Here is a 15,953-nt window from a genome sequence, read left to right on the forward strand (position 1 = left end):
CTGTACAAAGACGGTGACTCAACTTGGCAACTAAATAAGGGCTTCTTTGCGAATAAATGCTTATTTACCTTTATAAGGTTAAGTCTGGAGTTGGTCATTGACAGATAAAAAAGGCAAGATATGCCGGAAAGTTGTCTCTCGCGGTGTGGCATTACTTTTTGTTGAACTTGTTCTGTTACTCTTCCGTTAATCAGTTTTATTGTCTATAAATCAATGAATATAACTTCGTATTGCTCATAACTCTAGCCCAGAATGACCTTTCCAATATAATAGTTCTTGATATTAATCCTTAAGATGGTGTCTCTATGCCAAACATTTAAATCAGTTCCGCAGTTACGTTTACTTCTAACAAAAACTCAAATCAAAACATCTTCGCAAACTGTCGCATTTATACAAATAGTAAGATTTTGAAGACTTACTCGTACTCTAAAATTGCATCTAATTCGTATTCTAAATAAGTACCTATTGTTTCCAACTTGCTTTTCAAGCATATTTAATAGGGATTTTCACTTTCTAACTGAAGCTTGTGCGTCCATTTAGGATTTCAGAATACAATAATTAGTATGCAAGTTGGTCGGTGTGTTGCAAAATCGGCAATCTTTGAAAGTTAACAATATTCCCTGTTTGGTTATTTCGTGTCAGCCGTGTTAGTTTCTTACACAATACGTGTTATTTTGTGTAGTTTCTGAATACGAACAGTAAGGTGTGTTGGGCTACAATTCGTTACGCTATTTTACAATGGTATGGTAGTATGTTTATAAGTTAATTCGAATTGTTATTGTACTGTTATTGTTATATTTTACCTTCAATATTTAGATTGGATTGATTTTTTTAGATTTTTTATGATTTTCGTTCAGGCAAATAAATAAGACACAACAAAGAAATATAACGCAACGTTTTTTTTATCATAATATAAAATAATAAAGCTACATCCAACCATCTAAACGATCCGATCCCATTAGAGATATAAACTCAGCTTTTCTTTGCTTTGTTGTAAAAATAAATAACCGTAAATTATATTCTATAACAAAGCATATCGTGAGCGATACAAGATAAAATCAATTATATATTACTGAGGACTGAGGCCATTTGTGCTCCATCGCGTGTTATTTTGATAGACACTAGGTCTCTTAGTAGATAAAGCAAAGCTAGCTTCAACCCACATTAAACTTTGTTATTGTCGGCCCTATCAGATCGCCGTAATTTTATGATAATAGACAACAGAGGCATTAATTAAATTTTATGTTTGGTATCTTTTGATGTAGGCGGAGGCCTAGATCGATTGTAGGACAAGATTCTATATAAGGCGCGTTAGATATTTTTCTACAAACGTCATGCGTTTATTACAGATTTTATAGGAAAATATTAAAAAATGGCACAGGATTTGGGTGCAGCCTTATTCGGTCGTGACACTAATCGATAGTGCAAAGTACTATTATTTATTTCTATCTTTCTTTTTCATTTGAATAATAACACAATTTGTATGGAGTATCGGGGTTCACCTTGAAACTCGCAACAACTTGTAGTCAATTGTATGTATTTACGTACTGTATTCTAATAATTAGTATAACAATAAAAGGTGGCTCACCTGTCGCGGTGTTCGCGATGGTCGCGGGCGTCGCTACCGACTGCGCGCCTCGAACTGCCCTCGTACTTGTGCTCACGGCCGTAGATGCTGGGCGCGAAGGGGTCCTCTCCGAGGTAGTACCGATGCGGGGGCGCCGTCGGTGGTGCCAGCTCACCGCCGTACTGCTTATACGTACGCGATGAATGCTCCGGCGACGGAGTCCGCGAATTCCGCCACTTAGCCCTCCGCTCCGCAGAAGCCGACCTTATCTTGCCCACTAGCTTCCGTATCGAGTTTCCGATCGCCGAGCCGACTGATTTCCGCGCCGGAGACGGCCGACGACCGTTGTCGGCAAAACGAGTTTTCTGATTTTGTTTACGTTCATCACGGTCGCGCCGTCGCGGAGGGGTGCGGTCTCTGTCGGAGCTCTCGCGCCGTTCCCTTGGCGGAGAGTAGTCCGGAGGCGGCTCCGTGGCTCCTTCCTCGCGGCTGTCCCGTGACCGACCCGAATTTTCATTCCGCGATGAACTCCTGTACCCACTGTCATAGCGATGGTCCTCGGATAACCGCTGCTTTGACTGTCGTTTACGTTCAGGTGCCATTGGACGGTAATCGTCTTCGACTGAAGGCTCACGGAATGAGCGGTCGGTTTCCAATGGCCGGAATGGCGACCCTCTAGGAGGACTGTGCATTGTAGATGATGATACGTAAGCGGAGTCGTCGCGTGAAGGCGGATGACGGCGGCCGATTGGTGACGACCTTCCTTGGGGTGAATCACGCTTCCCATACACGTGTTTTGGGGAAGATCCGTTAAGTCTGTCATCACTGGCGTAAGGCGAACGAACTGCGGGAGGCGATGGTGACGAACTTCGTGGCTCTGGCATTCTCGGCTTGGTCGCTCTCCTTTGTGACCAATCCGCGACGCCTTTGAAGTATCCTCCAGTTCTGTTAACAGGCGCGGGTCTCTCGTCCGATGGCGTGGAAGACTTTGTTTTCCTCAGCACTCGATCGCCGTACACAGGTGGTGGTGGCCCCGACGAAGTTTTCCCGTAGTAGCCTTCGTCTTCAGCGGTTTTGTTTTTGTAGAAGGTGGGCTCGGGCCGCTGTCCTATCTCCTCGGCGATTGAGTCATGTGAGGAGCGCGACTCGCTGCCAAAATGACTCTCGAGCCACTTAGATGTTTCTTTCTTGCGCGTCTCTTCCTCGATGTCGAAGTCGACGGGCCGCTTGTAGTCTTTCTCGGGATCTGTAAGTAAAAGTGCGGTGAGTGGAGCTACGCGTTGGCACGTGCGCACGCGCACCGGCTCCGATGTGAGTGGTGCGCCGGCGCAGTCCTCCCGCACGCATGTGGCGTAATCGAGATAAGTTTGCCAAACTAGCGAAGGTCAATGCGATGCAAACGAGACATCTTCACGCAACAGCGAGACAATATTGACTGATTACGTTTCGTGTCACCATTTGTCGTTTTGTTTGTTTTTATGGTGATTCTGAAATGTTTTATTGCCCGTTCATGTTTATTCAATAGATGGGCTATAAAAGTAATATTAAATATGAATCCCACGCTAGTAACTGATACCTACCTAATGAAAATACAATATAGGTCAGGACAAATTATTATTATACACTTTACATAAATCATAACACATTGATTAAAATAAAAATAAACAAAAGATATGAATGTCTAATCATCGTGCATATTTAATTTATTATACAGATGTTAATTAAAATCTTTTTTTCCCACAAACTGTAGACAACTGAATGATGACACCGGAACTAGACTAACCGGTATTAACGGTTGGAACCAAGTCTAAGAATAAAAATTCATTGTGTACATAAAAATACTGGTTTGAAATATAAAGCACCTACTAAGATCTTAGATTTGCTGGTATTTGTATTCTATTTAAAAACGGTGAAATCTTAGTGGCAATATTAAAATCGCGCGTATATTATGTGTAAGTGGAAGCGCATTTTAGTAAAGTATAAAAATATTTAAGTTCCAGTGGTGGTCAAGGGTACATTTTTCTGTGCTTTTAAAAAAGCAACCAACAAGGTTCAAACCATTAACTTTAAGTTTTTTCCCATCGAATAATCATCCGTAGCATATTGGCCTTTTACAAAAAATACACAGTACAATATTTTTTGTATTTATAATTTTGCTTATAAACCGGCATCATCCTAGACGAAGTTATACTATTTTTTAACTGAGACAAAGACACAATAGGACTTTTATTGATTATTCCAAAAACATATTAAAATTTCGCAAGGACCTTTTGTATTAATGAAAATCAGGCGCATATCGGTAGCTCACTGATACCTACTACTAGGTACTACAGCCGGTCGTTACAAGCACACCCTTCCCCACCTCACTCGCTCCCTGCGACAGCGCGGTAGGGATAGTACGCTTGGTATACCAATTCTGCATCAGTTTTTATTGTTATTATTATTTTTAAATTATTGTGTGATCTTTATAAATTTAATTTGGGTATTTCGGCTTTATGGTATTCAAAAATTAACGTTGTATAGACAAACGGCTGGGTGAAGCCGCTACCAACACCTAGTCCATAAGTCACGATCGACCTCGGCCACCACGCGTAGGCTCAATGATTACCCATATGTAGCATGATGGGCATGCAACGTCAAATTGGCCACTTTAATGCTCCTTAACAGTTTGCGAACCGCTTAATTGCCTGAAAAAACAAAGGCTCGTCTGATTTGTGAGGGAAAGTGAGCAGTCGTGCAGCACGGGGGTGTAGATTTATTGTAAGTATGTGTTTTTAATGTTAATATTTTATGTAGGCAGCCCTGTGTTATGAAATAAATTTATTGATTACGTAATGTTAAGAATATCTTCATCTGCTTGATGTTATCCCGGCCTAGGTGCCAGAGTCCGCCTTCCTAATGCGATCCTTTCCTTTGCCCAGTCTTTTCCATTCAGTGATGTAAATAATGCATTTTAGTTAATTTGTACTTTCAGTAAGTTATGTTTGAAACGAAATATCTGTTTTTGTAAGCAAGTCAAGAATAGTTTGGCTGTCTACAATATTGTCTTCGTATCATCCCTCATTGTAACGACTAGACGCATCAACGTAGAGCCTTCAAGGCTTCAATATTAAAGCATAAAAATATTATAAAAAAAAAATTCAAACAAAAATGTTCAAATATATCTAACATCCAATTTCAAACTGTATTATACTTTCTTAGCCGATTTTTATACCACGTTAATAAAAAAAATAAAATATAATAAACCTGCATTGCCCAACTACCAAACCCCACAAAGACCTACATCCATAGAACTGTACTCTCCTAACTGCGCATACACAATAATTGCAAGCATTTATCGTCAAGTATCTGCCCACGTCCTTAACTATTATTTATTACAAGTTAACATTTAAGGCAACTAGCTAAACGAACAGACAGGTTGAGATTTATGCAAAGTAACGGCTACTTATTTCAATGATGGCGGCTTTAATTTAAATATATAAAGCTGAAGAGTTTGTTAGTTTGAATGCGCTAATATCAGGAACTACTACAGTGAATTGAAAATTTTCACTAAAAAGAAGCTACATTACTCCTGAGTACTATAGGCTACTTATTATTCCGGTTAAATATTTATTAAGGATCATGTCTCGTGGGCGGAACTACAGGTAAAAGCTATGTTTAATAAATCATATAATAATCACTTACGCATTCGTATAAAGACTGATCCAATGTATAATTGTGCATAAAAATATTATTTAAAAATATTCTATTTCGTAGACAAACATGATAAATATTTTGCGAAAATAGGAAAACAATAGCATAAACGTTGCACAATCAATCGCTAATTTACAATATTACCCAACTGTCGTAAAGCTAAGCAAGTACAAAAAATATAAAAATGTCGGACTAATAAAACATATTTTATTGAAGGCCACTTCGAATCAATGTAGAGCTTTCCACTAAAGTAAAGGGTAAATACGCAATTTATCACACTATTTACATACATAATATACAAATTAATGATAAACAGCTCGTCTATAAACATTTCAACGCTTTGATTGCTCAAATAATGATTCCACTAAATTACCAATGATCAGATTCGATACAAATCGTAAATTATCGATTAATCATTTACGACATGATGATTTGTCGATGAGCTACGTGAATATAATAGTTATTACTCAAATATTATAATTTAAAATCGACTTCATCTAATGAATAATGATTAAGTGTAAAAATATGAATAGCTTTGCAAGCGATACGACATACACTTTTCGATATTATGTTCTGCTCGCGGCTTTACTTACCTCCAAGTCTCGGATATAAAGTTGTTTCATTTTAAAATGATCTCTATGTGCCAGTGCAAGTTCACTCAAAATAGGTTTAGCAATTTTAAATGTTGAACATGTTGACATCGAAAAAAAATACATTCTTTCTTGTGGCCTAAGGTCCATACAATCCGACTCCTTCCAACTTCCTTTATGTAAAATCTAATTATCATTAGAACGATTTGCAAAACGTATTTATGAATATTAGTACCTATATGGCATGTCGGGTTACCTTTCGGAAAGCTTCACCATTCGCCACTAATTCTGTCTCAAAATCCATTAAATCCTGCAATCCTGGTAGAACTTACCAAAGATATCTAGTAGGCATTAGGATTGTATTAAATACGACTCACACAAATGAATGAATCGTTTCGCAATTCAAAAAGCGTGTTTTACCCGCATTCTTTTACAATACACATTAAAATGTAACCTTGAGTAAAATCTCGGAAACAACACGAACCTTGACCCAAAATATTTGTAACTAAAACAATGTGTTTTTAAAATGTCAAAATATTCTCAATGTTACCTTTAAAACGATGACTATTGGCGGTTTCTTACTTGTGGCAAACAGAAAGAATTATAACACGACTTTTGTAGACGTTTATTGTATATAAAAAATCCTTTAATGTAGTTTAATTACAATAAGATCCTAATATTATAATTTGGAAAATAATTCTCCAGTATTTCTTTAAATACGGACTCAGGTATATTGATTTCATACACCAATTTGCCAACTATTTCTATTTCTGGTGGGTGAATATGCATCATTCTTTATTATTATACCTCAATAATGAATCTTAGCGAATTGGTAAAATTCTGTAAGATGTTGTCAACACTTTCAATGTTTTTTCACATTTGTACACACATTTCGTTACACTTCACTAATTAAACATTTTAACACGGAACGATCTATGCACAAGGCCGTCGAGTTAACACTAAAATGGTCACAATGTCGAGCTATGAGCTTTTTGTCGTATTAACATAATCGTAAACACGTATATTCCATTTTTGGTGGGATACGTAGCGTGATCATATTTGGTTTGTCAACGACCTGTTGTTTTGCACACGTGACGAAATTTAGAATTAAGGAGTGAGAGTATGTTTTATAGCTAAATAGGAGCCGTGGCGGAATGATTTCATGCTTTCTATTATGCTGTTTTTGGGAATTGATGTTTGGATTTGGTCAGCACGAAAAATAATGATATATCAGTTGGTCAGTAGTTGTATAATCACGTGGATTGAAATCTCTTATTGGAACACGTAATTTATGCATATTATAATCTGTACTCGTTGCATGCATAGAAGGTTACGATGTTATGTCTCGCTGTTGTTAAATGCCAAGTAATTGAAAAACATATTTATTTTTTACTAAGGACTCTGTTTATCTAAATCCATGTGAATCCAATTCTAAAATTTTAAAGTTCTTGAGAAATAAATAAATTAATTATTCAGTAAATAATAAGGAATTGGGTAAAACTCTATAAAAATATATTATGCTAATTATTTTATATCAGTATAACAATTATTGCTTCTCCGAAGTCAGGTAAACAATAGATATTAAAATCACGCCATCTGTTAAGATCACAGGAACTCACATAAATATTGTTTACACAGCGCCATCTATCGTATAAACCATAGCATCTAAGAGCGACATCTATAAGAAAGTAGCTAAACTAAAGTAGTACCAATTCTTACCAGCATGTCGGAGGCGGCGCTGGCGTCGCATTCGCACTGATAAACTGTCCCAATCATCATCCATGTTTGGCTGGCCTTCCCTCTCAACTGCCGTAAAATAATTATTTGCATTTAAAAAAGTAGAAATATGAAATGATTTATATAATTTTAAAAAAAATTTAAGACGCCCAATAGTAAACAAATAGAGAACATTCACGAACTATTATAGGTGGCAGCACAAAACCAACACAAAAACCTTTTTTTTTTAATATTACAAAAAATATAAAATTAATGCGGATTCCGACCGATTACTGTTTATAGGTAGCGTGGCCAAACAATTTTTTTACTTATATTGGAGCCAATTATTTGGATGTAATTGAAGTAAAATAATATTCCACTGAATTATAGATTTGTTTGAATTCAATATTAATTAGAAAACCTATTTATTATTAGAAATCACATTATACCTCATAGTTTATACTTTATGTTATATTAACAAAATACATAAGTTTGGAAAATTTATTATTTATGCACACTATGGCTCTTGTGTCAGTTGTGTTCATTACGATTTTTACCATCTACCCTACAAATACTTAATATGTAACCGAAAATAAATTTGCATTATTTTCTAATTCATTATAAAAACAACATTCTTTCAGGCTACTTCACTATTATATTAATCTTACAAAACACTAAACCGAGTTACCTTCTTCAATCCGATTCTTGGAGTGTACAGTGTGAGCGACCCGCAAGCCTCCCGCCATGAGATCGGTGCTCGTCTCCAGGTCCACCCGCTTACGTTTCTCTGTACCGCCCGTCTCTTCAACTATACTCTTGTCGCTTGGCAATGATTTAGCCTAAAATTTATATTATCATTTTTGAACAAATAAAATACAAGGTAACCAATAACTCCGCTGATGCCCAAAAAAAAGTGTCAAAAATACTGTAGAACATTTAGAAGCGGTAATGCCACAGTTCAGACAATTTTGTCTTTAACTCTTTATGCTATTTATATTTCTCAAAAACATTAATCAGGAATACGTTTTTATATGCTAGTCGACATTTTACAAAATACATCATTATTAGGTCAAACATATCAGGATTATTGATGGAGCCAAAATAGTACTCATATAAACAACATATAATTATGTAAAAAAAATACCTCTTCTTTCGACAATTCTTCGTCACAGATTCGTTCTTGTTCCTTCGTGTGTCGCGTCTCCGTCACGATCGTCCCATCAGGACGTAGCGCTCGCAACTCTTCCTAGACAACCAAACAACATTATTACAATCCAAGTCTTATTGTAGATTACATTAATACTAACTTTATTAAATTGTTTCCTGGTAATTGATGTCGCATGCGCAAATCTGGACTCGCATTCTGTACCCAAGGAGTAATCACATTGTTTGCTACTTACCATTTTTATTTAAGTCCTAACAATAGTATTTCTTATACGTAAGTACAATCTGCCAGATAAGTGGCTGAACAAATTAAAAACTTAAAATCAACAATACACGATAAGTTTTGTGGATTTCTTTGTGTGAAATGATAGGTATAAATCTTATTGATTATATTTTTCTAAACATTTTTTTTGTTAAGAACACTAAAGAATATAGGCGATTTGAAGTTAAATTTGTTACTTTTTATGCCAGAAAACGTTTTTACGTGGGGAAAGCCAATGGCAAATGCTAGTCTCCAATAATAACTAAATTCAACTGAACAAATTGTTGCCGCAACATTCTTATAAATGCCATACTGGATCGGTATAAGAAAGGGTGTTGCCCAGCCCTGCAGTATTTTCGTAACCATGTTTAATAGTGGCAGAGTTTACCGTATCATCAGTATTGATGGTGGTGTTATAGGCGACAGTATCCTTCACCACCGTCGGCCCCCGTGGCACTAATGCTAGTTGCTGCTCAGTCTGTGTCTTTAAAGCATCGCGAATGTCTTCTTCCTTGGTCTCATTTACTGCAGCGATCAAAGCCTGTAACAATAAAAGAAATTATTTAAGTACATATAGATGTATAACAATAGCCTTTATTGTTGTTAGTTCATAATAAACAAATATATTATGCTAAATGTTTCCTTATTAATCCTCTTTCTCTACAGATCCTTTGACATAGGCTTTGAATTTTAAGAACTAAGAACAGTTAACTCTGTAATCAAAAGAGTACAAAAGCCTTTATGTTACATCATATCACAATGTTGCGCTTTAAAATTCACAGTTTGGTCTAATGTAGCGGAATATTTGGATATAGATTACAATTGAAATCGGAAATAATAATATGACTCTTGGCACCTATCTTCCTTGTTGCCGAAATATCGACATGTTAAATACCACGTCGGTCAACTTCACTAATTTCATGTTTAAAATCGTTTAATTCGGTAATATCAAAAAACCCGTGAATGTAAACGAACAAAAAGTAATCATTTACGCCGCAAATGACTATTATTAAAAAGAAGAAATGAAATGTGTGTCACGGGCTGTCAAACGTCACAATTATTTTACATGTCGGACTGGGAATTATGACGGAAAATAATTTCTATAAAAAAGCCGCAAATTACTGGGCTAACGTGCCCGCGACAATAGACGGTGTGCTCGGCGGTTTTGGTCATATCTCGGACATTGACATCGACGGATCCAGGGCATTCTTACACAAAGTTCTAACAAGTGAAAATCCACCGCGTACGAAACTCGCCCTAGATTGCGGCGCCGGTATCGGCAGAGTGGCCAAATACCTGTTAATACCACAATTCGAAACAGTTGAATTGGTCGAACAGGATGAAAAGTTCATTAACACTGCGAAACAATTGATCGGCGAAGACAATGCTAAGCTAGGGGCACTGTACAAAATCGGACTTCAACATTTCAAACCGCAAAAAAGATATGACGTGATTTGGTGCCAATGGGTACTTGGACACTTGAATGATTACGATTTAATTAGCTTTCTGGAGCGATGTGGCGACGCTTTAGCAGAAAATGGAGTGATTATAGTCAAAGAGAATATAACAACTTCTTCAGAATTGGAATACGATGACGAAGATTCCTCTGTCACCCGCCCTCGCGATTTAATGACGAGAATATTTAAAGCAGCAAATTTACGGATTATAAAAACAGATATTCAAATTGGATTTCCCGAACACATTTATCCAGTGCACTCGTTTGCTTTATCTAGAGTTACGTAAATTCACGTTTTAGTTTAGAAAGCATATTTAATTCAATAATGAAAAATTTATTCAGTCGGATAAGGTCTGTTTTATTCTAATTAAGCAGTTTATAATCAAACTAAGTACATTTTACCATATAGTTTTGATACATAATTTGATCTAGGAGTGAATCGTGTCTTAGAATTCGTGAGGGTGTCATTATGCAGTGATCTGGCGTATCGTGCCATCGGAAGAACTTGCAAGAGTCTAACCGTTTGGTGTTCGAGTACGAAATTCTTGCATCAGAAGCCACGAAGGTTATGGAATTTGATCTGACTGTAACTATTAGACGTGTTCTGAAATACAATATCGTAGGTCCGTTGATATGCTTTAGAAGGTTATTTGGCCTATAAAATACAGGCTTAAAGGTTGTGCAAATAGTTTAATGCACTTGCTCAATATAACTGATCAGTATTTAAAATGGTATTTTTTTAAAGTTATATATAAATTATAAAAAAAGCGGCGACAGCCTAGTTGGTTGTGGAACGGACTGCCGAGACGAATGTCCGCAGGTTCAAATCCCAAGGGCACACACCTCTAGCTTTTCTAAAAAAATATGTGTGTATTCTTTGTGAATTATCGCTTGCTTTAACGGTGAAGGAAAACATCGTGAGGAAACCTGCATACCTGAGATATTCTCTATTAGGAACTTTCGAGGATGTGTGAAGTCTACCAACCCGCACTAGGCCAGCGTGGTGGACTAAAGCCTATTCCTGCTCAGTAGTAGAGGAGGCTCGTGACCAAACAGTGGGACAGTGTATAATACAGGGCTGATATTAAGTATAAATTATGTTTTGTTTAAGTAATTAACGCAACGTTATCTTTTACATTGCAATGTTGTTTAGCTAAAAGGAAGTATTGATTAGTACGTCTTATAAACTTAATTACTAGGCGCTCACTCGAGGAGCTCTATCTACGTTCAGCAATGGGCGGTGACAGGTTGATTGATTTGATTGATAAACTTAAAGGTCAAATAAAACTTAAACAAAATACTATGACAATGCATCTGGTTCTAATGCAATTCTATACTCTTCTATTATAAGCAATCCTCCAACCGTGTAACAGCATTTCATGCACATGTAAATGAAGGAATAATCCCTTATTCAACGGAGCTTAGCACCATAAATTTACTCGAAACAGCAAATTTCATATCAGAACAACGGACAATGTAAGGAATTTCAATTGAAACTAAAAGCCACGCTAGTAATGGGGTATGTTCGATAATTAGCCGTCGAAGTATCGGTGATGTTCAATCTAAGAACAGTTAGCGATGAATATCGCACAGTGCTCTGTTATTAGGGCTGCGTCAATCTTGTGTTGTGGGCTCGACTCTCGCCCAGCAATTTCAATTTACAGTTACATTCTAAAATTGATGGAAATTTTACAAATGGCATGACTGCAGAGTTCAGACCGAAAACTTCCTGTATTAATCTCACTCGACAATACGGCTGCGAGATGTTGAAAGTCAAGATTAGACCTTGTAGTCAATGAAAAAGGTAAATGCAAACAAACAAAAATGTCAACGAGCGAGATTGCATGTTATTTAGCCGATATCCAAATAAGGGGGATGTCAAAAAACATTCTGCCGCAAAGTTTGTAATGAACGCAGGGCGTGTTTACAATTTCTTTTCACGTAGCGTTGTTAAAATGTAACGTTACTTGTTATTTCCATCGGGAGTAAACAATCGTACGGTCACGACTAGCAGTAAATTTATTACTAGTTTTGTGAACAAAAAATGAATCTTTACGAATGTAATTGCATAAAATGTATGCTCCATCCGCTTTAGTGTATTTAAATCCAAACGTGTAGTTAGTTAATATTCCCAGGGCAAGTTTGTTGACCTGTCAAGTCGCAGGAACGACTTTTTAACTTAGATCTCAGCTACGTGAGGTCTTTAATGTTTAATGCTACCTCGGTGATAAAAAATAAATGGTTTCTATTACATTAACGCATTCATCCAATAACATCTGCAGCTGTTCGCATAAAATCTCTATCATATCATAAATTATCGTGTTTTAAAAACAATATTTACATTTGACTATTAATGATATTTTTAATAACATTATTATACGAAACGAATTGTAGATATACTTAATTCAGTTATTTCATTATGTTACGAAAGTGCAAATTTTCTTGAAAATTTACTAACCATTAGCGTGACAACTTTGGCTACATTTTTGTACGTCCTATTCAAAAAACACACATCGATGTTCACTTCAAACAAAAAATTCTCAGCACTTCCACATCCATACCATCATCTCTAAGACTTCATTTACCAAATCTAGTTTCCACAAATATTTGTAATTAGAAGCCAACATATCCAAATATAGAATCCGGTATCCAAAAACAAATATACAATATTAACAGCATACTTGTTTGACGAGCAGTAATCTCTAGTAACAGAGTTAATTTGAAGGTACACAAGGCTGCGGTGAACGTGACCAGGATGGTAAACCACGTGAGTGCAAATCTTTTGTTAGTAAGTTCCCGAACTTTGACTCGGCAGAAAACTCTCTTGCCTTGAATTTGTGAGCTATAGTATTTTTGCATACATGCTGTTATGATTATAATCCGAGCGGTTCGTATGTTTGATTTCAGTTTAAATTTGGAATGCTAAATTGATGATGATTAATTGATGAATTGACAGATTGATGATTTGAATATTTAAAATATAAGAGGACACTTTTATGTTACATTTCATGTAATCAGTATAATTATTAAAGACTCAAAAAATAATTAGTATTTATTATTTATTTTTATAAAATTCGGGTGCTATCTGGTCATCCATTTGCAAGCACGAGGGTCATCTGCTATAGAAATATATGAAACACTTTAAATGTATACGAAACATAGAAATTCTAAGTATTATGCTATTTTACAACGCCCTCATTTTGAGAAACAATGGCTTGAAGAGTACGCATGGATTCTCTACTTCGCTACCGTGGTAAGTGACGCGTGCGCTTGACTACGGTGTCACGAGAAATTTTACCATACTCGGAAACGTGATATTGTTCCGTACATTTAGAAGCGTGAGCTGCGAGTTAGCTAAACTTGCAATCTTCGCCGTAAATCTTGCGGGAGAGGAATTTCGCGTCGCTGATTGTTGAAAAATTTCCAGAATTTGAGCAAAATTTTTTGTGGTTCGTGCTGCCCTTTTTTTTGGTTTCGCTGAGAAAGTGCCTTATGACTACCGCTCAGCCCTCGTGGGGGGCGACCAGGCAGGTTTGTTGGAGGTTTGTGCTACACCCTGACTGCTCATAAGCAGCATAATATATTATGAGCGAGGACAATGGATATCCATATTATTTCATGTCTAAAGTTTTCACGTGTAAAAAATATAATCCACTTTTTTAAAACACACATAACGCCCCAAACGACCCCTGTCGATCATGTCCTTGGTTTTATTTTTATGTTCAGAACATAAAATTATTACGATAAGTCCGTTCAACTTATAGTATTTAAGATTGTATTCAATGTTAATGTCAACATTCGATAAACTTTAATTGAATCCATATATGTCTTGAAAGCAATGATCGATTTAAAACAAGTTTTTATTTTTATTAAAACTGCAGTTATTATCTCAAGAGGGACAATATTATTTGTAGACGTGGCTAAATAGAACCTAGAATTGCTAGAAATTCGAGAAACATTAATAAAAAAACGTCCAAAATCATTATTTTTATTATTAATTTATTAATTCAATACGACACATTGGCCTCGTCAATAATAATGCAAGATGCAACAGTACAAGGAAGTATAGCAGTATTACCGGATTCAGACCATATGTGAATATTTTTAGCGAATTCTGTAGAACACAGAATCTTGATATAACTCAATTCAGAGCATTTAAACCGTAGTTTCTTTACTGCTAAACGAGGGTGAGAATGTTTTGTGAAAGATGTCATAGTTCGGTAAGAAAGTTCACAAGTTAAGGTGTTAGGAAAAATGTTTACTTATAAATTTAAAACAGCCCAACAACTGTTGAAATGTGAGAGATAAATGAGTCAAATAACAATTAAGTAACTGCGTTTATATAATAAATGACTAAGATAATATCAAATAACAATTCAACTTTCATAAATTCACAAGAATAAAGACTTAATTAAATATCTCTATCACAAGACCTGATCGCAGTCGACAGGAGTAAAAATAATTTCCATTTTGCTCAAGTCATAGTAAACGTTATATCTCAATAAATTGTTTACCACAACGTAAATATAATCGTGTGAAATTGAAATACATTTCCAATAACCGCCGGCAAAGTTTACGTCGCGTATATGCTTTCCCACATACTATTATTTATGGTTGTTTCAAAGTTATTCTAATACAATCTTAACAAGATCTATCAATGGGCTATGCCAAAGATGTAAATCTGTAAAAGTTAATTCTACAACGAGCATGTACACTTTATTTATCTTAAATAATAAGCAATATATCTACGTTGGCCTAATTTATATGAATCTAATTTATCCAAAGTTAACGCAATCAAGACGTAAACAGACATGCCAGTCCGAGATTGCCAAATGTAGTTAATTTATTATTTTAATGAGTGGTTTGGTTACTCGTGTTTTAGACATACTTATTTGGTATATGTCTATATTGAAGTAGTTTAGGAAAAGACTTGCATATTATGGATATAACGCATCGCCGAATGACATGTGCAAAAATGTTCAGATTGTAAATATTTTGCTACATGGCCAATATTATATCTCTCACATTTGTAGATGAGGCTCGTTCTCAGCAGTAAGTACTATATGATACAGAGCTGCTATTAAATGTTATATGTCATCATTACTATCATCTTCATTAACCATATAAAATCCGCTGTTGTACATAGGCTTCCCCTAAAGATATATGCATTTAATTAAATTATATATAATATTACATGCCCTATGCGGAATGAATTAGGTCATATTTTCAAACAAGTATTAATAGAAGCCCAATGAATATAAAACAAAATTTTGCGACGCAAATAATTTTATATTCATCAAATATCGCCAGCCGGTTTAGCCGTTGCACACCTTGCAGTAGGCATTCCAAATCTCAGGTGTCCAGTTTCTCAATAAAAGTGAAACTAATGAAAGGAAACGGAAACTTTGCCCTAAATAAGCCTATATTAATTAATTCGCGCGTTTGTCAATCGCATGCATGTGGGACAAATGTTAAGTAATTTATTGAATTTGCAATACCGTTTTT

General features: G+C 35.9%; 2 protein-coding genes across 3 annotated transcripts in view; one reads left to right on the forward strand and one right to left on the reverse strand.

Moving 5' to 3' along the window:
- LOC115456135 (serine/arginine repetitive matrix protein 2) overlaps window positions 1–15,953 on the reverse strand; it is a 127,503-nt gene that overhangs the window by 1,728 nt on the left and 109,822 nt on the right. For both annotated transcript variants that reach the window (XM_030185048.1, XM_030185046.2), the window contains exons 7-11: window positions 9,381–9,533; window positions 8,711–8,812; window positions 8,255–8,405; window positions 7,570–7,656; window positions 1,589–2,813 (exon numbers count right to left, since the gene is read on the reverse strand). In XM_030185048.1, coding sequence (XP_030040908.1) covers window positions 1,589–2,813; window positions 7,570–7,656; window positions 8,255–8,405; window positions 8,711–8,812; window positions 9,381–9,533 — 1,718 coding nt within the window. The remainder of the gene's footprint in view (window positions 1–1,588; window positions 2,814–7,569; window positions 7,657–8,254; window positions 8,406–8,710; window positions 8,813–9,380; window positions 9,534–15,953) is intronic.
- On the forward strand, window positions 9,768–10,795 carry LOC115456136 (N-terminal Xaa-Pro-Lys N-methyltransferase 1-A). Its single transcript, XM_030185049.2, has one exon. It carries the CDS (start codon window positions 10,076–10,078, stop codon window positions 10,733–10,735), a length of 660 nt encoding a protein of 219 aa, XP_030040909.1. The 5' UTR covers window positions 9,768–10,075; the 3' UTR covers window positions 10,736–10,795.

Source organism: Manduca sexta, chromosome 14, assembly GCF_014839805.1.
Source record: "Manduca sexta isolate Smith_Timp_Sample1 chromosome 14, JHU_Msex_v1.0, whole genome shotgun sequence".
Classification (NCBI taxonomy): Eukaryota; Metazoa; Arthropoda; class Insecta; order Lepidoptera; family Sphingidae; genus Manduca; species Manduca sexta.